This window comes from Austrofundulus limnaeus, unplaced genomic scaffold (assembly GCF_001266775.1).
Source record: "Austrofundulus limnaeus strain Quisiro unplaced genomic scaffold, Austrofundulus_limnaeus-1.0 Scaffold1, whole genome shotgun sequence".
Taxonomy (NCBI): Eukaryota; Metazoa; Chordata; class Actinopteri; order Cyprinodontiformes; family Rivulidae; genus Austrofundulus; species Austrofundulus limnaeus.
Genome location: NW_013952403.1, coordinates 3,425,103 through 3,449,000, shown reverse-complemented (window position 1 = coordinate 3,449,000; position 23,898 = coordinate 3,425,103). Strand labels below are relative to the sequence as shown.

Sequence of the window (23,898 nt, the reverse complement as noted above, 5' to 3'; positions counted from 1 at the left end):
ACCCTGTGAAAGAGTTTTTTTCTAGGACAGGAGAACTGGTTTCTAAGAGAAACTGCCTTGGAGCAAAGACACTTCAAAAACTTTCGTTCCTCAATAAAACTGCATAAACTAAACATTTTTTAGTATATATTAAATATTTTATTTCATATGGTTTAACACTTAACAAAATTATATACTAATAATTTTAACTCTAAATTTTATTATAAACAAATCTGCATTTTTACAACTCGGTTTAGACAGTTTATACAAACAAGGTTTTAAGGAAGCTTTAAACTCTTCTCATGAACAACTTAACGCAGCCAACAAATTGAGAAAATGAATACAATGATGAGATCATATTTTAAGTGAAGAACTGGTGATTCAATATTTCACAGGATGATGTTGGGCTTGCAGCATATAAGCTTTTCCATCTTATTTCAATTTAGTTTACCTGCAATGCTTTTTAACTACTGCAGGGGTCACTGAGTGACCAACACAGTTTCAATACAGAGCCGACACAGTTTGTGTAGTGTGTCAATGCACTCCTTGAGGTATCATCTCATCACTAGTCTGGACTTCCCAATTACAATTTGCTCGTCTCGATTCTCCTCTGATCTGAGTCAGACTCTGGCTCAGTTGTAAATGAGGTTTCTGCCCCGCTATTTAGTCATAAACCCCTCTATCAAGCTAGAATGAACTACTCTGGAAGCTGGAGGGGGGCAGAATGTGAAGCTCGTTAAAATTTAAAAAAGGGACAGCGTCAAAACGAGTTGATCTGAGACACACATCAGAAAAGGGGTTAAAAGAGGAGCTTGTGCAGTTACAATAAGGAGGAATTCAGACCAAAGTGTCGCAGTTCCACTTCATATAGACCCCAACTGAATGATTTAAATATGAAAAAAAAGGATTTAAAAGCATGATATGTCTCGTTAAGTGGTATTAGTACTGTTCTATTAAAACATTTTTAAAATTCCAAGTACACACGCAGTACCAATACATTCCTATCCGAGGCGATAAAAGTGGAAACAGGTGAAATGCTCCCCCTAGTGCGATGGTGAGTTTTCACCTCAGGCAGAGAAGTTCAAGCACCTGAGCACCTGAGCAAAACTTCTGATTTACTGGTCTGTCTGCATTTCAACCTGCATCGATGGTAAAATGATAAGAGGCCCCAGAAGCAGCTGAAACGAGCACTTCCATACAGTGGCTGGGCTCGGCCTGGTTGATGAGGTGAGGAGCTTCACCATCTAAAAAGGGAGGTCGGAGCAGAGCCGCTACTCCTCTGCACTGAAAGGATTACTCTCTCAACTGCATCACAAGTGCTCTTAAGATAAAATCTGATTGAACAGATACAGTGCTTTAAAGCGGTATTGAGCGTCGGGCTGATTTCTAAGCGATTGAACTGCACAGAGAGGCTGAAACGGAGCTGAATCAAGTCTATACCTCGTTAAAGATCTGGCAGCTATGAACAGAGCTAAAGAAAGGACAGAAAGAGGAACTGTTGTATTTCTCTGGCAGTTTCATTAAACCACTCAGTTTGTAAAAAAAAGGAAAGGGGCTAACACTAAAATCAAGAAGCAGTTATCATGTGGAACTATTTTATTTAAACCCAAAACGTAACACAAAAAGTAAGGAAATGTGTGTTTTGTAGATTATTTCTTTGTTGTAACAAGGACTCTTGGATGTAAATCTTATAGCGGGCCCATAATTGGCAGCACCTGGTTGTGTGTGTGTGTGTGTGTGTGTGTGTGCAGGGTGGAGGGGGGGGACCAGAAGCTCACAACAAAAGCCGATAACAGCAAAATACACAGTTTGGCAGAGAAGATTTGGCAAAATTTTCCTGTGTGCAACCCACATTCTCATCTCTGCTGCTCATCCCACAAATGCATGTTCCTTACACATGTGGCACCATTTAAAAGGGAATTTAACAGGCTTTTCAACAGTATAAGACTGTCAAGAAGCATTGTTGCAACAAAGAAATAATCTACTAAACACAAATTTCTTTACTTTTTGTACTAGATATGTGAAGTTCGCGAACAATCCGAATCTTTTGAACGGCTCTTTACAACGAACGATAGGAGCCGAATCGCGGGCAGTAACGAGCCATTTGTAGTTTTATTTCTTTTATTCCTCATATAATCTTTATTTTTTCATACTTAAATCGCTCCAGCTTTGCTTTTTCACGGAAAACAGGCGGAGTACAGAAGCTCACAAGGGGGTTTCCGCTTGACAAACACATGGTTCCACCCATGTGACGGGATGACATCATTACGTACGGCTACGTGATGATGTATTTTCCTACGTGATGACGTAATATGTTCAAAATCAAAACGGCTCTTTTGAACGGTCCCCCCAAGATCCTGATCCCTTCAAAGAGCCATTTATCCCATCTCTAAGTATATTTTAAAGTGTGTTTGCGTGTCCTAGGGAGATATAAACTTTGTTATTTAACCAAAGTAAAACTATGCGAGGCCAAAAGGTCAAAAGTTATTTCAGAAGGGTTGACTGATTGTGCCTATGCAAATCATTTGCTTTTATTTAGAACCAAGAACAAACACCAAGTCATTATTCTTGTCAAACTAATGAAATTAAAGCTTGTTCGAACTTTCAGGAGCATAGACGTGAAACGCAAAGCATTAATTTTTTTTAGGCATTAATCTCATTAGAACCAAAGATTTGCACAAGCCAATTTGATTATTGCTGCGCAAAACAGACGCAAAGCAAACACAGCTGATAATGCTGTATGAAAACCTCCAGCTCATTTCCTGTGTGACACACTACAGCCTCATAACAGCAGCTAATGTAGTGTTTTCAATCTTCTGCCTCCTCACAGCTCCTCTGCTGCGTGTAACACGAGCCGTACGTGCAGCTGTGTGTATGTGTGTGTGTAGATCTATGCTTTTTTTTATGTGTCAAGTTGAAACGGAGCTGATGAGAGAAACAGCCTGAAATCAGGAGCAGAACTGACATCTGCCTCCTTTTAAAGACACATTTAACAAACATGGCCCACCTTGCCGCAGAGACTTCTTGACATGTGGACACTGAGAGCTCAGGGAGTTGCTCTTAACCGTCTCTTTATTGTGGGTCAAATGGAAGGACTCTTCCCCAGCAGTTTCCTAGGAAAAAAACAAAAAAAAAGTTTAAAATCACGAGTAAAGGTGTGTCACAATGTCCAACCTGTTATTCAGGCCTCAGAAGGGGAAAATAACTCTCACTGGACTTCAAGTGCTTGCGTCTCTCGAGTTTTGCACTTAGATCAAACTTTTGAAGGAGTTCTTGCTTTATACAGGATAGTGAGTCAGTGAGGAGCTGCGTTAGTCACGTGACCCATAAATGGATTTCTGCTCACGCTAATTAAATCTCGAGTTTGTTTCAATTACCGTCTATCAAAGCGACAGTTTAGTGTTATTGAAAACAAAGTGCGGTGAAAGTAGCACACCTGAAGCGGATGTTCCTTCGTCTCTTCATCAGTCTGGGTACTGCTCTCTCGCCCGTTGTTTCCGAACAACAGCGGGATAGAAAGGCAAAAGAGGAAACACACGAAGTACTGTGTCACCGTGCGACCGAAGTAGTCCGAAAAGTACCAAATCAGACCGAGAGTTAGGGCGATGGGAAGGCGCCACTGGTGCATCATATTCTTCCCCTTTACAGAACCGCTGGCGTGCCTCACTTTACACAAAGCGACAGCAGACCTGTTCGGCCGCATCTTTAAAGCCGCGAGGAGGAGGAGAAACTGCAATGAAAAGAGGCTGTTCGCTCCTCAAAACCAAGTCAAACAGCGGAGGGGGAAAAAAAGAGAGAACTTCGTCAGCTAGTTAAAGCCGAGCTGTGATTGGCTGATATGAAGTCCCCCAGAGTGCAAGGTAAATTCTGGGCTGTGAGCGAGCCCCCTCTAGTGGCTACTTCTGTGCATGACAGCGAGGATTTAAAAAAAAATCAACTTTTTAGATAAATAAAATCATTTCAGCAAAGAAAGTCAGAAATTTAAAATTCAAAGCTTTTACACAAAGTAGAATTAAACAAAAAAAACAAGGAAGCTCACAGAAATAAGAAATATATACAAGAAATATATACAAACTGTTTAAAAGCTGATTCCCCTCCCCCCTTCTAGACAAATATAACTTTAATTCTTGAAGCATTTTTACTGAGCAAAATCAAGGGTCTGTAACCTTTGTGTTTAAAAGAGCCATTTTAACATAATCTTTTTACTAATAAAAGCTGGTGCCACACAGGGCAGGGTTCGGCTCACACAAAATTTACTTGGCTCTTTTTAGATAGTGTTTAGAGTATGATGCAATATCAAATTTTTATATATACAGCATTTTCATAACAACTGAAGGTAACTATTTGATTGTTGTAAAGAATTGAACTATGTGGCTGGAAAATACATAATAACACCCCTTCAAATTTAAGGCACTTAATGGCACTTTTACCTGTAAACTGACTGACTGACTGACTGACTGACTGACTGACTGACTGACTGACTGACTGACTGACTGACTGACTGACTGACTGACTGACAGGGACGGATGGACGGACAGACAGACACTATTTTAAGGTCAGTTAGTAGAGGTAGTCATCTTGAATCAAGTTGTATTTTTCCCCAGTTGAAGCAAAGAGGCCATGATGCTGTGACATAATTCAGTCTAACAGCTGAGGTTACGTAAGAGGCCAGCTGACACAAAGCTCTTGGTGAGTGTAACCACACTGTTATGCAGTGCTGCATGTAGAAACAGACACTGATTGTTGTGTCGTTTAACTCCAGATATGAAGTGAGCTCTTTTATTACCTGATACGTTACACATCTACTTAAATAGACTTAGCAAAGAAAAATCTGCTGTTTTACAGTAGATTCTCCTGTTAGGCCAATAATTGTCATTTTTTATCTTCTGTTTTCGAGGGGGAAATAATGTTACAAAACCTAACATTTTATTCAAGCAGACTTTTCAGGTCATTGCAGGTGTATGGTGGAGAATGTGGTATATTGATGGTAAAAGTGTGGACAGCACATGTTGAACTTGTTAACCTTGATGTCAGTGTGTTTCTGAGACACTGTGTGTAAAAAGGAAAAAAAGATGATATTCCTGCTGAAGTTGAAAAGGATGAAAGATCAATTAAATGCACTCCCTGCTGGGAGCTGCTTCCAGGGATCGACCGATTAACTGATAACACCGGGTCAGTGGTCATTTTGAAGACTTTAATGATCCCTGAGAAGAAGATTAAACAGCAGTGGAGAAAAATGTGTACAGAAAGAGAGATAGACAGAGAGACAGACTCAGTGTAAAACTTTTGCCTGGCAAAAATGTCCCATGAGAAAAAGAAAATACAAATATGAACTCAAAAAATCATGCCCTGAGAAATTTCAAGTAGGAGACTCTTCAGTACATTGTGGGGGGGGGGGGTTCCCTTGGCTGTATGGGCGGAGTTTGTCCTGTGATTGGTGGAGGTCTTCGGTGTGGGCGGAGTTTGTGAAAAATTGCAGAGTTTCTTGATTGTGTGGACAAGGTTTGCCTTAACCATGATTGGCGGAGTGTGGAATACCGACAGAGGTTCTTGAATGTGGGTGGAATTTGTCAAAACTGCGATTGGTTGGATTGACTTGTCTTGTGGGTCAAGTTGAAGTAATGGTAATAGTAAAACATGTAAAAACGTAAACATAATTGACTTCAATTTTAGTGCGGCTAGCACTTCATGTCGTACATTATAACTAATATTATTCATATTCAAAAATCGTACATGTCAAGTTGTACAGATTGTCCATAATTTACACGTATTTTTCGTCATTTTGCCGGTACACAGACGAATAGAGCAACCTCACAGATTTTTATGGATTTTTTCAAAACTTCTGTTTCATATTTGTGCTTCAGTTTCCACCAGAAATAAGTTCTCCCTTCCTCATTTCCTACTGCTTTGCATTGCAGATGCTGTCATCTCTGCTTCCGACAGTGCGCCTGCCCCATGTGAGTATGATTATTACGGATTTTTGAGACTCATTATACAGTAAACATCAGTAGGGGTTGACATGCATGAAAAATAGCAATCTTTATCCAGGTGGGTTAGGGTTGTTTTAACCCAGAATTGTTACACGTCCATCCATCAGCATGTACGGTGTTCAAATTTCCTGCAGCTAGCAACCTCATTTCGAGTTATGACTAAAATCAATGTTTAAATGTAAAGTTATAAGTGCTTTCTGTCCGTTTAACCTGAGTTAGATGTCACCCCAGCTGCCCAGTGTTCATCCAACCTAATCACTATGGCTTCTTCAAACCCTACCCAAGTCAGTCCAACCAAACACTTCTTTAACAAACTCCTCCCACAAAAGTAAATCTGACCATTCACGTCTTTAACAAACTTCTTCCACAAAAGTAATTTGGCCAATCCCATCTTTAACAAGTTCCTCCCACAAACCAATCCGACCAATCCCGTCTTTAACAAACTCCGACCAATCCCGTATTTAACAAACTCCTCCCACAAAAGTCAATCCGACCATCACCTCTTCCTTTAACAATAGCCAATCCGAACAATCACGTCAACTTCTCCCACAAGGGTCAGTACGACCAATTACGTCTTTAACAAACTTCTCCCACAAAATTTAGTCCAACCAATCACGTCTTTAACAAACTCCTCCCACAAAAGTCAATCTGACCAATCACGTCTTAAACTCCTCAAAAGCCAATCCGACCAATCACGTCTTTAACAAACTCCTTCCACAAAAGTCAATCCAAACAATCACGTCTTTAACTTCTCCCACAAAGGTCAGTCCGACCAATTACCTCTTTAACAAACTTCTCCCACAAAGGTCAATCCGACCATCACGTCCTTAACAAACTCCTACCACATAAGTCAATCTGACCAATCACGTCCTTAACAAACTCCTACCACATAAGTCAATCTGACCAATCACGTCTTAAACTCCTTAAACAAAAGCCAGTCCGACCAATCACATTTTAACTTCTCCCACAAAAGTCAATCCGACCATCATGTCTTTAACAAACTCCTCCCACAAAAGTCAATCTGACCAATCCCGTCTTAAACTCCTCAAAAGCCAATCTGACAAATCACGTCTTTAACAAACTTCTCCCACACAAGTCAGTCCGACCAATTGCGTCTAACAAACTCCTACCACATAAGTCAAGCTGATCAATAATGTCTCTTCTCCCTCACACCAAGAACGTCCCACTTAAGGTCTGCAGAGTACACCTTCTCAAAAATTTTAAGACCTTTGAATAACATATTAGGGACAAACTTACATTTTTTAGATATATTTAAAATATTTTAAGGCCTTGATTTTTAAAAACATGAATTTAAGACTTTTTAAGGATGCATGGACACACTGCAAGACACGTTAGAGTCAAACTTCACAACACGGACCACGAACAGACAAAACTTAGATCACTTTCTTCAGCTCATCATACAAGACGAGCACAAAGGCACCCCCCATGCCTCTGAGCACGTTGGACCACGCTCCTTTAAAGAAGATCTTGACTCCTTCATCATGTGCGAGCTTCCTCCAGCAGTCGAGGCTGCCGGAGTACATGATATCAGCTGAGAAGAAGAAACATATCATTAAGACATCAATCGTAGCTACAATTATGGAAAGCTTGAATGCAATACATTTTGCTTATTACCCCCTTTGCGTCCAGACTGCATCATCATACTACGACGGACAGTGTCAAAGGGGTAGGATATATAACCGGCGACAGCACACACAGTCTGTGCGATCATCCAGCTGACGACAATGTGTGTGTTCTTGGGATCTGGAAGCATGCCTGTAAAACACATTAACCAAGAGGATTAATCTGCATGAAAGTCAACAAGTTCACTGATAAGAGCATCGTCTGATGGTGAAAACTCACCCTTTGCTGTGTCGTAGATGCCAAAGTAAGCAGCCCTGTAGATGATAATGCCTTGCACTGAAACGTTGAAGCCCTGGTACAGACCCTTGAGGCCATCAGACCTGAAGATCTTCACCAAGCAGTCTCCCAGCCCAGTGAACTCACGCTCCATTCCTGCTTTGCCCACGTCGGCAGCAAGGCGTGTTCTGGCAAAGTCAAGAGGGTAGACGAAACAGAGCGACGTGGCTCCCGCTGCACCGCCGGATGCCAGGTTGCCAGCAAAGTATCTCCAGAACTGTGTGCGCTTGTCTACGCCGTCCAGGAAAATCTGCTTGTACTTGTCCTTGAAAGCGAAGTTGAGGGCCTGAGTGGGGAAGTATCTGATGACGTTGGCCAGGTTCCCCCTCCAGAAAGACAGGAAGCCCTGCTCTTTAGGGATACGGACCACACAGTCGATGATGCCCTTGTACTGCTTGTCAGCTGTGATCTGTTTGCTGGCATGTTGCACCTGTAAGAAAACCAGCGATTCAGCATTATTGTGTGCTGCTGTGTCAGCATTCACACTATTGTCTTCACGTTTTTAGTTTCTTCTATACTACTTTTGAAACCAAACTAATTCAACCATTCAGGTATCAAAACGTTCAGTTTGTTTAGGACATTACTGTAATAACATTTGGTTTTTGTCATTTTTATTTTTATTATTATTTATTTATATGACCTTTTCCATTCAAACTGTATAAGATATGAGGGAGGAGAACAAGGGTGATACGTTTCGTTCGCTCTTTACAACACCCGTTTTTGCACTCGTTAAAATTGGAACATCATACTGCAAATAATAAAAATATATTATTGAATAACCAGTTTGAAAAATTTGCTAAGTAATTTCTTAGATTTGATGGTGTAAAAAACTATAATAAAGAAAATATCATTTATCAAACAATAATTATTTTGGGCAGAATTAATTTTGCTTAAATGTGCAAGAATGTATACAAAGTTTAACTTTTTGATAAATAGCTTGCTTTGAATTATTTTTTACTGTGAGATGCCAGATTATCAAGTCATTTATTAGCGCTGCTAGCAAGAAAATGATCAAGTTGCATCAGGTTAAAAATGTTTCATCAGAGCCAAAATTGCATTGATGTCACTAGGGTTCGACTCCTTACCCAGTCAGTGCTGCAGGCCAGAGGTCTTTTGTCTTTCTGAGGTGGTTGTGGGCTGATTAGCCCAGGATATGCCACACAAGAAGAGGACAAGCCAGGCCAGGATGCAGTGCACCGCCAAAGGTAGGAGAAGATCACTGTGACTGCTTCAGGGGGTCACAGATCAGCAGCTACTCCATTCCAGCTTATCTCCAAGCCGAACAGTGAAAAAAAGTAGTTAAATGTAGTCAACTGTTTCTCTTTTTCTATGCTGCTCTAACAAAAATTGTGACAGAGCGAACTTTTCCTGTTTATTGTCTTGTTTATCAGTGTCACTGTGATGGACTGGAGCCCTGCCCAGGTGCCCCCACCAGTTGCACTGTGACTGCTGGCACCAGTGACTCGAAAAGGAGAAGTGGATAAAAGAAAATGCACGAATAGACAAATAGTAAACTCTGATGCTTTTCATTTAATATAGGAGCTTTAAAAATAATAATAATAAAATAAAATAAAATTTCTTGTCCACTGTGCATCAAACACAAAAACAGCTGTGAAAAGGTAACTAACTTTTACTTCAAGTGAGTTTTTAATTATTTACTTTTTACTTTTATTACAGTAGATTTGTACACAGGTAATAATACTTGTACACGAGTAAAAGGTCCCTCGACTAAGTGTATTTTACTTGAATACTCTTGTTAAATATTCATGCTATTCAGCCTTCAGGTGTGGTTAAATGGACCAAACCACTATAAAGCAGAAGTGGGGGAACCATATTTTTAGAGACATAAATGCATAATTTTCCATTTATAAATGGTGGATATGCTTTCTTTTCTTTATATTGATTAAAAGTACTTCCCTCAAAAGATTCTGTAGGGACAAACTTAATTTTTTACTGAATTAAGGGGTCCCAGACCCACCCCTCCGGGGATTTCCGCCCTAGCAACGGGACGCCGCATCATATTCCCCATGGTGATGAAGATGAAGAACACCCACCTGGAGGAGAAGTTTGACCCTCTCGATGGGGGCTACGGCTGTTTCAGTGACGGCACCAGCGATACCACCAGCCAGGAAGTCCTTGGCGAAGGATACAGCTTGTTCATTCATCTTCGGGGTGTTGTCAGCAGCCTCGCTCCCTCGGTGTTATACAGATAGTCGAAGCCAACCAGGTGTTGCGGGATTTTAAAGACACTGAACGTGAGAACTTCCGAGTCTCGCCTCTCATTGGTCGTTTGTAGGGCGTGGGCGGGACATGTGATTCTGCTGGTTTCTATGGTCGCCATACAGGTAATATAACTCCATGATGGTCCCTCAAGAATTTAAAGGACAAAGCATTTTTTTTTGGTCAAACAAACAACAAAAAAAAGATAATCTATTTCTGAGCAGTTTGTGTGTAGCTTTATTGATTAAAACTTAACTTAGAAGTAACTGGTATTAAGTTGTTTTGTTTTATTACAGTTCAAGTACGTCGAGACGGTTCAAACCTGACGGACATGGTGAGTAAAGGTCATCACATTTGTTGACATCCTGTGACTGTCAGGACATAGTTCAGTCAGCTGACTGGAAAACCCAGTTCAGCATTTACTGAATTGTCTCCTTAAACTATGTACAGAAAGACAAGGTATTCTTATAAGCAATGCAGATGGATCTTTATGCAACATACAGTGCAGGAGGTCTTGCTTCATTACTCATTTTTTCTCCCAGTAAGCCATATATATTTTTAACTACGTAAAGGCTAATTAACTTTTGAAGTTAGCTCAATTCAAGATGGCTACTACACCAAAGTGATCTTAAAACACAAAAAAATGTCTATGAGTCTGTCAGTTTTAAAACTTTTGAGCTTAGGTTTGGTGTGGTAGTAGCTGAGACTGATACCCAACATATATGCTGAGCACAGGACTGTGTCTTTGATCCTTTTTTAAAATGGACTATTTGGACTCTATTCTTTAACAATCTATCTCAAGAACCGCTGGATGAATTTCAACAAAACTATAAGAAAATAATACAGACTAACTTGTCCAGTACCTGAACATTTTCAGAAGAATGTCAGCATGATTTAACCCCGGCCTGATGATTATTCAAACACAAAATGACTCAAGGAATCAATCAGTGTTGTCTGTCAGCACATAACTTAGCAAAGAATCGTTTTAAACAAGAACTTGAGGCATTTTGTTACCAGCACGCTGTCATAAAAGACCAAATGTCATCCTCTCATTTAAAATTTAGCTTATTATCTATAAAATTGTCTGAGTTACAGCCATTTTTGTGTTCACTAAGGTCAGCTGGCTTTGCTGGCCATCTTGAGTTAAGCTGACTTTGACAGTAATCAGTTGCAAATCTGTCCAGTCATTCGTGAGATATTTGTCAAACAAACACACAAGCTGAAAGATTATTCTGACTTTGCCTTGATAATGTTGTAATAAATAATTATAATGATAATAATGAGAACGTGAAATGATCTGTTATTACACAGTTTTTCACTCTTTGAAAATTCTCGTCTTGGTCAACAATGCGGTTCATACAATTACAACTGGTTCTACAACTGTCCCATATTTATATGAACAGCACAAGGTCAAACCACACAACCATTACAGAGGGCAGTCTACACCCTGGTTAGATATTACAAAGTACACAGTGTCCTGTCCTACACATGCCACAACCAGCTTGTAAGTCTTTACGCCAAACAAGATCAGGTTTCAGGAAGCAGTCAGTGTACAACACAGAATATACCCAGCTACAACAGTGACCCTTCCTTTTAAATACTGTTGTTGCTGTTTTTATCCTCCTGAAAGTGACCCGTCAAGAAACTCCTTGGCTGTGATAGTAAATCTCTTGTGTGCCATAATGGTAAATGGTCAAACAGTAAGAGTAAAGTCCTTTGTCAGTCACACAGTTGGGAGTCAGAAACGGCTCAGCAGGAGATCAAAGTATATTTAGAAGGTTGAAATAATCCACCTCACGACAGGTAATCCTAGCTGTTCCTCTGGGGAGAGTCATTTGTTCAAATGTTCAGCCGTAGCTCCGCACTACCTGTGTATCACTTCTCCTGGAGTGTGTCTTGGCTGAAATTTTGTCAGCGGGTCAAACTTTCTCAGCTGATTTTGGCTCGCCCCCAACTACAACCTGCAGCTCTAAGCTTACGCCTCCCGCAAGAGGCTGCCAGACGGCTTAACCCAAGCGAGGCAGTCGAGGGCTTAACGATACCCTTAAGACACGGCAATACATTTCAAAACCAGGTGAGAAGTTCGCTCAGTAGGTTGCCTTTATTTCTCGTTCTCTGGCAAAGTTCTTCACGTTAGGGAATGAAATTGTTGTGAGGGGTAAAACAAACAAAAAGAAACATGGGCCAAGAGTCAAGTGCATAACATACTCTCCTGGTAACAACTAGTAGAAAATACTAGTTGGTCCCTATAAATAACTCTGTATTTAAGTCCATCCAAATGTACAAGATATGTTACAGTAAAACTTCACAACATGGACCATGAACAGACAAAACTTAGATCACTTTCTTCAGCTCATCATACAAGACGAGCACAAAGGCACCGCCCATGCCTCTGAGCACGTTGGACCACGCTCCTTTGAAGAAGGCCTTGCCTCCTTCATCACGTGCGATCTTCCTCCAGCAGTCGAGGGTGCCAGAGTACATGATGTCAGCTGAGGAGAACATATCATTAAAACATCAATCGTAGCTACAATTATGGAAAGCTTGAATGCAATACATTTTGCTTATTACCTCCTTTGCGTCCAGACTGCATCATCATACGACGACGGACAGTGTCAAAGGGGTAGGATGTAAGACCAGCAACAGCAGTCACAGTCTGAGCAATCATCCAGCTGACGACAATGTGTGTGTTCTTGGGATCTGGAAGCATGCCTGTAAAACACATTAACCAAGAGGATTAATCTGCATGAAAGTCAACAAGTTCACTGATAAGAGCATCGTCTGATGGTGAAAACTCACCCTTTGCTGTGTCGTAGATGCCAAAGTAAGCAGCCCTGTAGATGATAATGCCTTGCACTGAAACGTTGAAGCCCTGGTACAGACCCTTGAGGCCATCAGACCTGAAGATCTTCACCAAGCAGTCTCCCAACCCAGTGAACTCACGCTCCATTCCTGCTTTGCCCACGTCGGCAGCGAGGCGTGTTCTGGCAAAGTCAAGAGGGTAGACGAAACAGAGCGACGTGGCTCCCGCTGCACCGCCGGACGCCAGGTTGCCAGCAAAGTATCTCCAGAACTGTGTGCGCTTGTCAACGCCATCCAGGAAAATCTTCTTGTACTTATCCTTGAAAGCGAAGTTGAGGGCCTGAGTGGGGAAGTATCTGATGACGTTGGCCAGGTTCCCCCTCCAGAAAGACAGGAAGCCCTGCTCTTTAGGGATACGGACCACACAGTCGATGATGCCCTTGTACTGCTTGTCAGCTGTGATCTGTTTGCTGGCATGTTGCACCTGTAAGAAAACCAGCGATTCAGAATTACTGTGTGCTGCTGAGGCAGCATTCACACTATTGTCTTCGTGTTTTTAAATCCTTCTATGCGCCTCTTGAACTCTCACTACTTCAGCCATTTAGATGTCCAAACCTTCTGCTTGTTTTGGTCTTTATGGTAATTACCATAAAGGAATATATTTTTATCTCTGAAAATCCTTTCAAAATTTTGTCATGTATGAAATCTTCATCATACTTACTTTAATTTTAGCTTTGACATACTGTTCGGCTGGTTTAAGATTTTAGCTACTGCTTTTAGCCTTAGCTTTTAGTCACTGTTCAGTTAATTTTTAGTATTAAGCGAGATTATTGGTCGTTTTAAATTTTAGCCTTTTACTGCTTTAATCATTTTTATTCCTGTCTACGGTTTAATATTCACATTAGGCACTTTTTTTTAGCTATAAAGCTTCTGTTTTGCAAACTTTAGCTTTAAGTTAATTGTTTTGCCAATTTAACCCGTGGTTTTGATTCAATTACTGAAGTTAACATTTTTACTTTTTCCCTCTGGCAGACAGACACATTTTCCTGCATGTGTTGAGTGTGAGAGAGAGGGATTTAGGCATCCATTCAACAAGTCAAACTCCTCCTCCTTCTTCTTACCCCCCACCCACCCCACCCGGCTTGCTGCTGCATCCAGGCCTATGCAGCAGCAGCAGCAGTGGGAAACGATGGCGCAACCCTTGCTGTGACCTTGCCTATTAGCTGTCAGCCCAAACTAATGACATGTCACAGAAGAACAGTACTTTTCAACACCGATGGGACAGTAAATAATTATAAGGCAATTATTGGGAGGCCTTTTCAGCCTGAGAGCGACTGCAGCTCTCTCTCTCTCTCTCTCTCTCTCTCTCTCTCTCTCTCTCNCTCTCTCTCTCTCTCTCTCTCTCTCTCTCTCTCTCTCTGGTTTAATATTACATAACAGGTCTGTTCTCGCTCCTCATCCTGTGTCTGCACCAATCTAACAGACCGAGCTGCTTAGATTTACTATTTATAGCCCAGTTTCTGCTCCTCCTTCTGCATTCATACATTATGTTCTGAGTGAGTCATTCATTCATTTTGAGCTGTCATCCATTCATCAAAGAAACCCAGCACCCGCACGGAGAATAATGATGCGTTACTGCAGATAACATCTGCAATCATCTGCATCATTATTTTCCGGTAAGCGAGGTGAAGAACACCCACCTGGAGGAGAAGTTTGACCCTCTCGATGGGGGCTACGGCCGTTTTAGAGATGGCAGCGGCAATACCACCAGCCAGGAAGTCCTTGGCGAAGGAGATAGCTTGTTCACTCATCTTCGGGGTGTTGTCAGCCGCTTTCCCGCTGCTCGTTCGCTGGCTCGGTGGGACTGCAGGTGCAGATGAAATGGCCGAAGCTAACGTAGAGTTGAGGGGATTTTAAGGAGGCTGGGCGCGAGAGAGGAGCGTGAACTTCGACTCTCGCTTCTCATTGGTTGGTTGAAGGGACAGTGGGCGGGTCATGAGACGTCATTCAAGTCAGATTTGCTAGTTTCGATGGTCACTCAAGAATTTAAAGGACAAAATGCTTCTTTTTTTTATCACACAAAAAAAGAGATAAAATCTTCCTGAGCGGTTTGTGGGTTGTTTTACTGACTAAAACTTCAGCGGAACTTAGAGGTAACTGTTATGTTGTTTTGTTTGTGTTTTGTTTTATTAAAGTTCAAGGTCAGTTTGACGGTTCAGGCCTGACAGATATGGTGGGTAAAGGTCACCACATCTATTGACGTCCTTTGACTGTCAGCTGTGTTTCTCACACTGAGAATGACATAATTCAGTCAGCTGACTGGAAAACCACATGCAGATTTTTTTAATTATGTGTCCTTACAGAAAAATAAAATATGCTTAGCTAATATAAGTACAGCAAGATTTTTAACTCATCACTAGAAAATCCCCTGATTAATTATGTAGTTTAACTCACTCAAGATGGCTGCCACAGCTAAAATATTATAAAAAGATTATAAAAACAAAAACTCTCTAAAAGCTATTAAAGTAAAGTTTTGTGTGATAGTAGCTACTGATACCCAACACACTTTGTGCAATATCTTTTAACAAACTATCCCAAGAACAGCTAGATGGATTTTAACAAAACTTTCCGTAAATATTATTTAGATGTACCTCTATGACTCTAGTACCTGAACATTCTCAGAAGAAAGCCTGACCTGAGAATTATTCAGACACAAAGTCAAGGAATGAATCAGTGTTGTGTCAACACGCAACAAACAACTTAGCAAAGGATCATGTTCAAACGACATCTTAAGGCTCTTTGTTACAAGCAGCCTGTCAAAAAGGAATCATTTTTCTCCCGTTTACATGAATTTGTGAAAAACACAGATAACACACAAACATATAGCACAGACAAGAAGATTCCAAAAGAGCTTTTAGTTAAAATTTGATGTACAACAAATGATCTACTGAAGGATTTTGCATCTTGTTGGCAGATTTACATGATTGTCCACAATCAGCTTCATGTCATTATGAAATGTTACAGTCGTTAAACAGTTAATGTGATCACTCTCGTACCGCTTTAATGCTCAGGGTTAAAGAGTATTTTGCAACCTACGTGAATAGGTAATGGCACTATGTGAAGATAATGCAGTTATAACTACATTAATAAATATTTAACACTAAAGGCACGTTATTACATAAACGCTGTTAAGGATTGTAAATCAGCAATTCATGAACATAAAATACTGTCAGAAAAAAATAACTCCAAAGAGGTAGAAAGTTCATATAGTACATTTTTTTTCTTATTTAACAGCTTAAGTCATTTTTGCTGGTTTTTAATCTGCTTTTCTTCTTCTTCTTAAACTATCTTCCCACGCGAGGCTTCACCAGCGATTTCCCAGAGATGACTCCCCTGACGCAAAGTTCCTGTTTCTCAGATAGCGCCTGACCTCCTCCAGCTCAGACGGCCCGAGGCTCTGGTCGACTCCTGGCGTCAGCTTGTAGCTCAGAGGTGAGACGATGTAGCCGTTTCTGTAAAGGCAAACCTGCTTACACATCTCAAAGCAGGTGAACAGGAGGCCAAAGTACGGAACAATCTGAGAAAAGATGGCACAAAGGAAGAAAGGAGTTTGTTTTAGTGTAATGATCTTAATAATCGTGTGATCAGCAGTCACTAACATTTTGATTTTTTTGTTTTCTCACAAACTTCTTTGGCATGGTTTGTGCTATTTTAATAGTACATATAGCTAAACATTCAGCTCAATCAGATAATGTGATATGCATTTTGTAAATTAATTTGGTCTTTTTATACAACATTTAGCTACTGTTCTGTTTCATCTGTTTTTAGCTACCATTTTGCTACTTTAATTTTAAGCTTCCTCAGTTTTTAGCTTTTAGCTACCTATTCTGTTACATACTGCCTTTAGCTGTTGTTCTGCTGCTTCTTCTTTTTTGGCAAGTTTTTACTGTTTTTGGCTAGCATTGTGCTTTTTTAACTTCTAGCTACCATTATGAATCTTTCTCAGCTACAGTTCTGCTATTTTCAGCTACTGTTTTGCTACTTTTTAACTATGTTACGTCATTATTTTAGCTACAGTTTTTATAGTTTTAGCTTCTAGTTGCTGCTCTGCTTCTTTTTAGGTACATTTTACTCTTTTTAGGTAGCATTGTGCCTCTTTAGCTACTAGCTAACATTATGCTTCTTTCAGCTCTCAGCTACAGTTTTGCTATTTTCAGCTATTTTTTGCTACTTTTAGCTATTGTTTTGTTATTTTAGTTAGTTTTTATAGTTTTGGCTCGTAGCTGCAGTTTTGCTACATTTCCTCTACTTTTAGCTACCATTCTTTTGCATCTTGCTTTTAGCTGCTGTCTTGGCACTTCTATTTTAAGTACGGATTTCATTGTGCCGTTTTAGCTTCTAGCTAAAATTAAGCTTCATTCAGTTTTCAGATACTGTTTTGCTAATTTCAGCTACTGTTCTAATATTTTTAGCTTTTAGCTACTGTTTTGCTACTTTTATCAAATGCTTTTCTGGTTTTATCTTTTAAGGCTGTTCTACTACTTTAGCTTATAGCTACCATTTTTTTTTATTAGTTAGGTTTTACTAACTTTAGCTAATTTTAGTTTTAGAATCTGTTTAACTACTTTCAATTATGTTTTATTAATAACAGCATCATTTTCATTTATTTTAGCTAATGTGCTAATTTTAGTTTCAGAAATGCTAAATGAAGCTACTGTTTTGCTGCTTCTAGTCATTAACTACTGTTATAATACTTTTAATTTCTAGCTTGTGTTGTGCTATTTTAGCTGCTGTTCTGCTAGTTTTAACACTAGTTTTAGCTTCTTCTTTTTTTTAGCATTCACACTACATTTTTACAGAAAATGCAGTTCATCTAGTTTGATTTTAGCTACACATAAAAAGCCTTTAGAATTGACATGGTTTATAATATGAAGTTCGATTGTCACACGGTAAACAGTGTTCAGCTCTGAAGATATTTACAGCTGACACTGGAGAGAGGAGCATGCTGTTCCACCTTGTTCGTGGTATTCCTGCAGTGCTCACACTCAACATAACTTTCCCCGCCCCACCCTGCGCTGTAAGCTACAATCCTTTAACAGTCAGAAAGGCACTCATGTTCCTTCTGAGCGTCTGGTTATTTCAGCTCCTACTCAATGCAACACAAGCTCAAACTAGGCTGTATTCTGGCCATTTGAAATAATGTGATGTCTACACCGACAGTTAATAATAACATTTGTAAGTGATCGTACCTTTATTGTGTTGGCTGTGAGTCCATTCCACAGTGACAGTACGCCCTTGGTTTTAACAACCTGTATAAAACAGTCGATCATTCCAGTAAAGTGAACGTCCACTCCACCAAAATGAGGAAGACGGGCACTCTGCGCCTGATGAAAAAAATGAGAATAAAAGTAAGTGAATTGTAAAATTGTAACTAGGTCAAGAAACTAAAACCTGAGAAGGTTAAGAGAAGGACAAGACACGTCAAAAATATTTTCAGAGGAAATAAACAGGATGATTAGCTACAGGACACTTTTTGCTATGTCTGCCTACTTTTTTAGAATCATTTTCAAGCAAAATTTAAAAAAAAGAAAGAAATGACTTTATAATGACAACTAAGTTTAGGATTTTTTTGTACATTGACCTACTGTACATTGAGGAAAACCCCACAAAGATGACTATATCTCAGTCAACTTTACAGATATTGTAAGATTTCTTAGGAAGTAGAATGAAAGTCTACAAACAGGAACAAACAGTTGAAGAAACACAAACATCTCTGTTTTCACAAAGCTTCTCCAAAACAGCACGGAGTAATTTCAGGTCTTCCATAGAAAATTTCAACACATTTTTGTTTTGTGTGCATTTCCTCCGAAACAAACCAGCTTCTGTATTTTCAGTTGAGTCACTGCAATCATGCATCACATACTATTGAAGGACAAGCTAATTAAGACTCATTAAAGGTCCTATTATTGAAATGACAGACATATAAATGTGGTTGAAAATCTAAGTCTGAATTATATAATCACTCAGTGTAAAACAACACAGTCTTCTCTTTAATTAACCACAGCCTGCAGACTGAACATCATGCGATGCGACAGAGGATATGTGGCTTTTTTTATTTTTTTTGAGGATGACGTTTCACCTCAGTCCTGACTCCCATAGACTGTTAGATATTTAACCTTCAGCGGGGCGTGTAGTACCTTGAGCGTCTTTGAGTTCACACCGGTTGTGTCGTAAACCGGGCCGGCCATCATGTGGGCAGTCAGGATCACTGAGGTCACATACGGGTCTTTTGGAATTTGTACTGGAAACATCCAGCTTGGGTAAAAAAGTTAAACTGCACAGTATTTATGTTCAACCATTAGCCAATGTTTAACCTTGATCTTTTGACGATAAAGACTGAATCACTGAATTAAATCTTTATGCATTACTGTTAATTTAACGAACTGGAAACACACCGCTCTCAGTGCTCCTACTGTCTGACAGTTACCGTCTATATTTGGAGAACTTATCTATAGTGTGGGTAGACCTGGGCCACATTCACATTCTCAGCTGCTGTTAAACCTTGTGCCATCTAATAATAGGCAGACGGAACCCGGATGCAGCGTTCTGGTCTTTGAGCAGCCATTGTTTCCTCTGTGTCCTCTATAACTCAGTAAACATCTCAAATGTGACCTAAGATGAACATAATGCATTTCTTTACTTGGTTATAAAAAATACACAAAGAAACTGTTTATTTAAAGGGGCAATATTATGCGTTTCTCAGGCATATATTTAAGTTCTATACCATAATAAAGTATCTATGTCACCTTTAGTTGTTATTAAAATGCTCTTTTTCTATGTTTAAATAGAAAATAAACTCTTCTTCTCATATCTGTTTCTAAACACCTTGAAATTGGTCTCTGTCTCTTTAAGAACCTCCTTCCGCTTCTGTCCCGCCCATTTCAACATGAAGGTGCGCTGCACTATGGAAGCTCAGTGTAGTTTACTTGGCATGTGAAAATGTATTTTCTCAAAGGTATTTTGAATTTGAAAAGGGTCACCGAGAAGTTGTATTGGGAGCTCAGCAGACAGTTTCAGTTTCACTTTTAGTTTCACCAGTTGTTTGCTTTGTTGCTGTGGAGAGCCTGCAGGAGTCATGGGCGGGGTGCGGGGGTTGGGAGTGGGGCGGTGTGCTCTGTGACGAGGAAGCTCGGCTTGGAGACACAGCCCAGAGGAGGAGCTGCGAGCTGGTCCCAAAAGGCGTTTCTAGTCCCAACCGGTCATTTTTGCTCCCCTGCCTGCTGCCTCAGGACACCACAGGATTTCTCAAACATGCATGAATGAGTCAAAATAAGACTCTGGACATGTTTTTGATGAGGGGATAACATTATAACGTGATATAAAACTCAAAAAAGTTGATTTGACATGATATAGCCCCTTTAAAGTTATGTAAAATGTTTGTTTAAGGGAGTGTGTTAAAAAAAATAAGACCACTCTTAATCCAAGACACTTTTTTTTCAGTTTTCAAAGAGCCAGATAGTGCTGGTCTGACAGACTTACTTACACCTATCGTTACTACCCTCTAGTGGAAGAACAGTGGTACTACAGTCACAATGGACACGAATTTGTAAGAGGAGTTCATTTCATAGAAAGAGGGATACCTTCCTTTTTTAAATTAAACTTTAAATAACAGCTTTATTTCACAATATGTCAATGACTGAATTAGAGTTGAGATTTCTCTAACCAAAATGTATTCATTGATTAATAAACTTAAATTCTAATGATTCTAGTTAATTTGGGCTGCATTTATTTCCGATTTACTTCTGATTACAGAACTACTTTTTTTTTTCTTTCTAATACAGAAAAGAGGATGAGGGTAATGTTGCTGATTAAAAAACACATTTTAAAATTTCTGGTAAAAGGAAAATGTTTTTTTCATTGATTTTTTTGTTATTATTTTGCCTGCTTTATCCATCCAAGGAGTTTGTGTTCAGCTTCATCAGTTATTGGTTGAGAGGTGGTCTACACCCTGGACAGGCTGCGAGTCCATCATAGGGACATATAGAGACAAACAAGACAGGGACAGTTTAGAGTTGCCAGATAATCTAACCTGCGTGTTTTTGTCCTGTGGGAGGAAACCAGAGCACCAGAGAAAACCTGTGAAGGCCCAAGCTGAATGTTGAACTTTACTGCTCTAACCACTGCACCATCGTACCATCAAACTACATCAATAACAATACAATCAAAGCCCATATCCAAGAAAAAAAAAGTGCAGATAACTAACCTGCATTTTTCTTTTTACAGTTTCAAAAGGGTACGAAAGGGTTTGAGCCACTCCTGCTGCAATACAGCCGTTAATGAAGTTCTGCAGTGGAGTGAAGCGGGAAGGTGTCTCCTGCCAGAGCTTTTCCAGGTTCATGTAGACTGTAAAACATCCGACAGAAAAAGGAAATGCACCTGTCGACAAATAAATGATACTGTTAAACTCAAGGATGACATGTAGAGCAAAGAGATAAAAATATGGTTGTAGTTTTTTTTTTTCACTGTTTTGGCCATAATAAAATTCCATCCCCGTTGATCACAGGGAGTAAAAACACAGATATTTTACCTGCTACCTGAGCACACCTTATTGGAAATTAAAGACTGTGCACACACCCAAGACAGTGAGGGGAAATCCTCTGTAAAGAGCGTTCAGCCCTTCGTTCCTGCAGATCTTTGAGATGGTCTGAGCTATGCCGATATATGTGCGCTCTCTGCAGTTCTGAACAATAAGTCTGGTCTCTGCTACCTCCAGAGGGTATGTGACCAGAGCAGCAGCAACTCCAGCAAGACCTCCGGCAAATATGGCCCTCCACTGAGAGATGAAGCCAAACTCGTCCATATGAAGGTGGACTATCCTGCATAGACAAGACAGCAACAACTACAGTTAATATCTCAACTCTTGAAACATTCAGTTTGAGTTGTTTCACTCTTCTATGCAAATTGTTTTCATTAGATATAATATTACACAAGCTATTTTTAAACATAGCCATTTGTTTTATTTGTTTATCACATGTTTAGGAAGGGAAACACAGCTATAATTATTGGGAGATGTTTGAACACATCTCAGGYGGGTAAAGAGCTTAAGCTTGGTTGAGAGGTACCGGCTAGATATAGTGTTCACCTCACCATAGGGTGTGAGTTACAGAACTGATCCCCTTGAGAGGGGCTGGACTTTTTTACACAGTGAGACAACTTTTTGTTTCATTATGCTAAACATGAAAATAATATCAGCTGTATTCAAGATGCTAATGTCATTTAAATTAATATTAAATTATCTTTAAACATTCATTTTTAATAATTTACCACAAGGCCATTAACAGGAAGCCTTCTGCTGAATAACACATGTGAAAACATGTTTCCTGGAACACACTGTACACTACAGGGAAGGACTTTATGCAGTAAGTGTGAGGTAGGTTTATAAATAGATACATATTCACACACATTATTCATAAACATATAAACACACACAAATGCAGTTTAAAGAGTGACATTCTCAGACACTGGTAGAATTGATCTGTATTGAATTGCTTGTGTGTTCACTGCTTCCTATATATTTTGTAGTCATGCTGTCAGCTCTGGTTTGTTTTGTACTTTAGTAACCCTACGTAGGGATCAGTATGCCCTCGGTTAAGGCTCACAGGCAGAATTCATATCCTAATACTATAACCAAGACAGTGTTGACTAAATAGATTAGACACAACAAAATGACTCAATGAAAGATAAAATTGGCAACTTTAACTTTTGCTGTTTTAGTCAAACCACTAACTAGAATTGCATTTTTTATTTGTTTTTACTCCATAATTTTTTCCATTTGCTGACAGTTCATCAGTTGATTAACTATCTTTGACACTGATAGGTAGCGCTGTTAAACAGAACAATTGGTTTAATTTTGAGGGACATTTATTAACTCATCCAACTCTAAAGAAAATTGATATTTTGTTTAAAATTACCATCTATAAACTAATGTGTTAATTGTTTCTGTGCGTATTTACGTTTATTATAACATGTTTATAACTGTTTTTTGCTCCTAGTGTTTTATGCCTTAAGACCACCGCAGTATTAACCAGACTACCTGCAAGACAAAATTCAGGACACGCTTAACCGAAGGCGCTTTAAAAATCGACTGAGAAAATTCGGCCTTTTGATTGGTCAAAAGCATGACGCTACGCCTCGTACGGCAAAAACAGGAAGTGCAATGTTTAACAGTAAAAAAGTAAACGAACAGTTAAAATAACCCAGTTGCTGCTGAAAAATGGTTCACAGAAAAAAAAAAAACAATGAATGCAAATATCAATTTATTTCAACACAAATATACACGTTTCGCTTGCTGTACACACAGGTGTACAGTTAACTTGTTCAAGCTAAGTTTTAACAATTATAAGGGTAAACACATACGCAAGTGGCTATAATTTGAGACAAGCCAGGTCCAACCTACTTTTTGTATGTTGTGAGATGAACTGCGTTGTACGGAAACAAACGAAGACACGAAGTCAGGTTTCCTTTCCAAAACCCTCGAAGTCCCTCATTCCGGTAGATGACGATGAAACTTTGCCAGAAACCGCTTTTGCAGTGATAAGTCCCCACCTGGGTTTTAATTTTCACCACCTCCAGGGGGGACGTGACGGTTTTACTAAAGAAGCCGGAGAAGCCCATGCACACGAAGCTTTGGGAGCCCGTCAGCCGGTTGTCGGTTCTCGCCGAGGCCATCGCCGGTTGTTTGGCCTGAATTCTGAAGCCTGGGATCAATTCACTGATCTTCCAGGGACCGGGAGACAGATTTGAGTGGACAGGTCCGACATGTGAATATAGACAGTCTGCCTCCTGGCCCCACCAGTGGCGTTATGTCACTCGCATTTAGTCAACGCAATGGTAGAAGTTTGAACCCTATATCACCGCTAGGGGGCGCTCTTTGACCTCATTTAGATTCCAATATATATACTGTATATAGACTTATTGTGTATATATA

At 39.8% G+C, this 23,898-nt stretch overlaps 4 protein-coding genes across 5 annotated transcripts in view; all 4 read right to left on the bottom strand.

Moving 5' to 3' along the window:
* The window catches only part of si:rp71-46j2.7 (uncharacterized), a 25,242-nt gene extending 21,472 nt beyond the window's left edge, over positions 1 to 3,770 (bottom strand). For both annotated transcript variants that reach the window (XM_014005303.1, XM_014005312.1), the window contains exons 1-2: positions 3,416 to 3,770; positions 2,987 to 3,092 (exon numbers count right to left, since the gene is read on the bottom strand). In XM_014005303.1, coding sequence (XP_013860757.1) covers positions 2,987 to 3,092; positions 3,416 to 3,682 — 373 coding nt within the window. In that variant the 5' untranslated portion in view covers positions 3,683 to 3,770. The remainder of the gene's footprint in view (positions 1 to 2,986; positions 3,093 to 3,415) is intronic.
* A 1,389-nt stretch (positions 3,771 to 5,159) lies between these two features.
* On the bottom strand, positions 5,160 to 10,092 carry LOC106515506 (ADP/ATP translocase 3). The gene is made up of 4 exons (XM_014005347.1): positions 9,944 to 10,092; positions 7,833 to 8,319; positions 7,605 to 7,745; positions 5,160 to 7,521 (listed from the first exon to the last, which is right to left on the bottom strand). The coding sequence occupies exons 1-4, from the start codon at positions 10,052 to 10,054 to the stop codon at positions 7,364 to 7,366; spliced, it is 897 nt and encodes a 298-aa protein (XP_013860801.1). The 5' UTR covers positions 10,055 to 10,092; the 3' UTR covers positions 5,160 to 7,363.
* A 2,099-nt stretch (positions 10,093 to 12,191) lies between these two features.
* Positions 12,192 to 14,804, bottom strand: slc25a5 (solute carrier family 25 member 5). The gene is made up of 4 exons (XM_014005335.1): positions 14,612 to 14,804; positions 12,909 to 13,395; positions 12,681 to 12,821; positions 12,192 to 12,601 (listed from the first exon to the last, which is right to left on the bottom strand). Exons 1-4 carry the CDS (start codon positions 14,720 to 14,722, stop codon positions 12,444 to 12,446), a joined length of 897 nt encoding a protein of 298 aa, XP_013860789.1. The 5' UTR covers positions 14,723 to 14,804; the 3' UTR covers positions 12,192 to 12,443.
* A 1,003-nt stretch (positions 14,805 to 15,807) lies between these two features.
* On the bottom strand, positions 15,808 to 23,791 carry slc25a43 (solute carrier family 25 member 43). The gene is made up of 5 exons (XM_014005323.1): positions 23,368 to 23,791; positions 21,546 to 21,787; positions 21,175 to 21,347; positions 18,161 to 18,295; positions 15,808 to 16,488 (listed from the first exon to the last, which is right to left on the bottom strand). The coding sequence occupies exons 1-5, from the start codon at positions 23,637 to 23,639 to the stop codon at positions 16,276 to 16,278; spliced, it is 1,035 nt and encodes a 344-aa protein (XP_013860777.1). The 5' UTR covers positions 23,640 to 23,791; the 3' UTR covers positions 15,808 to 16,275.
* Positions 23,792 to 23,898: the final 107 nt, after the last annotated feature.

Bases quoted from the DNA above. Each gene is read 5' to 3' on its own strand.
- slc25a5 (XM_014005335.1), bottom strand. From the start codon at position 14,722: ATGAGTGAACAAGCTATCTCCTTCGCCAAGGACTTCCTGGCTGGTGGT. The intron at 13,396-14,611 runs GTGGGTGTTCTT...GTTTTCTTACAG, and splicing joins GGGTCAAACTTCTCCTCCAG to GTGCAACATGCCAGCAAACA. The intron at 12,602-12,680 runs GTAATAAGCAAA...TGTTCTCCTCAG, and splicing joins GCAGTCTGGACGCAAAGGAG to CTGACATCATGTACTCTGGC.
- slc25a43 (XM_014005323.1), bottom strand. From the start codon at position 23,639: ATGGCCTCGGCGAGAACCGACAACCGGCTGACGGGCTCCCAAAGCTTC. The intron at 18,296-21,174 runs GTTAGTTATCTG...TTTTTTCATCAG, and splicing joins CTGTAAAAAGAAAAATGCAG to GCGCAGAGTGCCCGTCTTCC. The intron at 16,489-18,160 runs GTACGATCACTT...ATCTTTTCTCAG, and splicing joins TCACAGCCAACACAATAAAG to ATTGTTCCGTACTTTGGCCT.
- LOC106515506 (XM_014005347.1), bottom strand. From the start codon at position 10,054: ATGAATGAACAAGCTGTATCCTTCGCCAAGGACTTCCTGGCTGGTGGT. The intron at 8,320-9,943 runs GTGGGTGTTCTT...GTTTTCTTACAG, and splicing joins GGGTCAAACTTCTCCTCCAG to GTGCAACATGCCAGCAAACA. The intron at 7,522-7,604 runs GTAATAAGCAAA...TCTTCTTCTCAG, and splicing joins GCAGTCTGGACGCAAAGGGG to CTGATATCATGTACTCCGGC.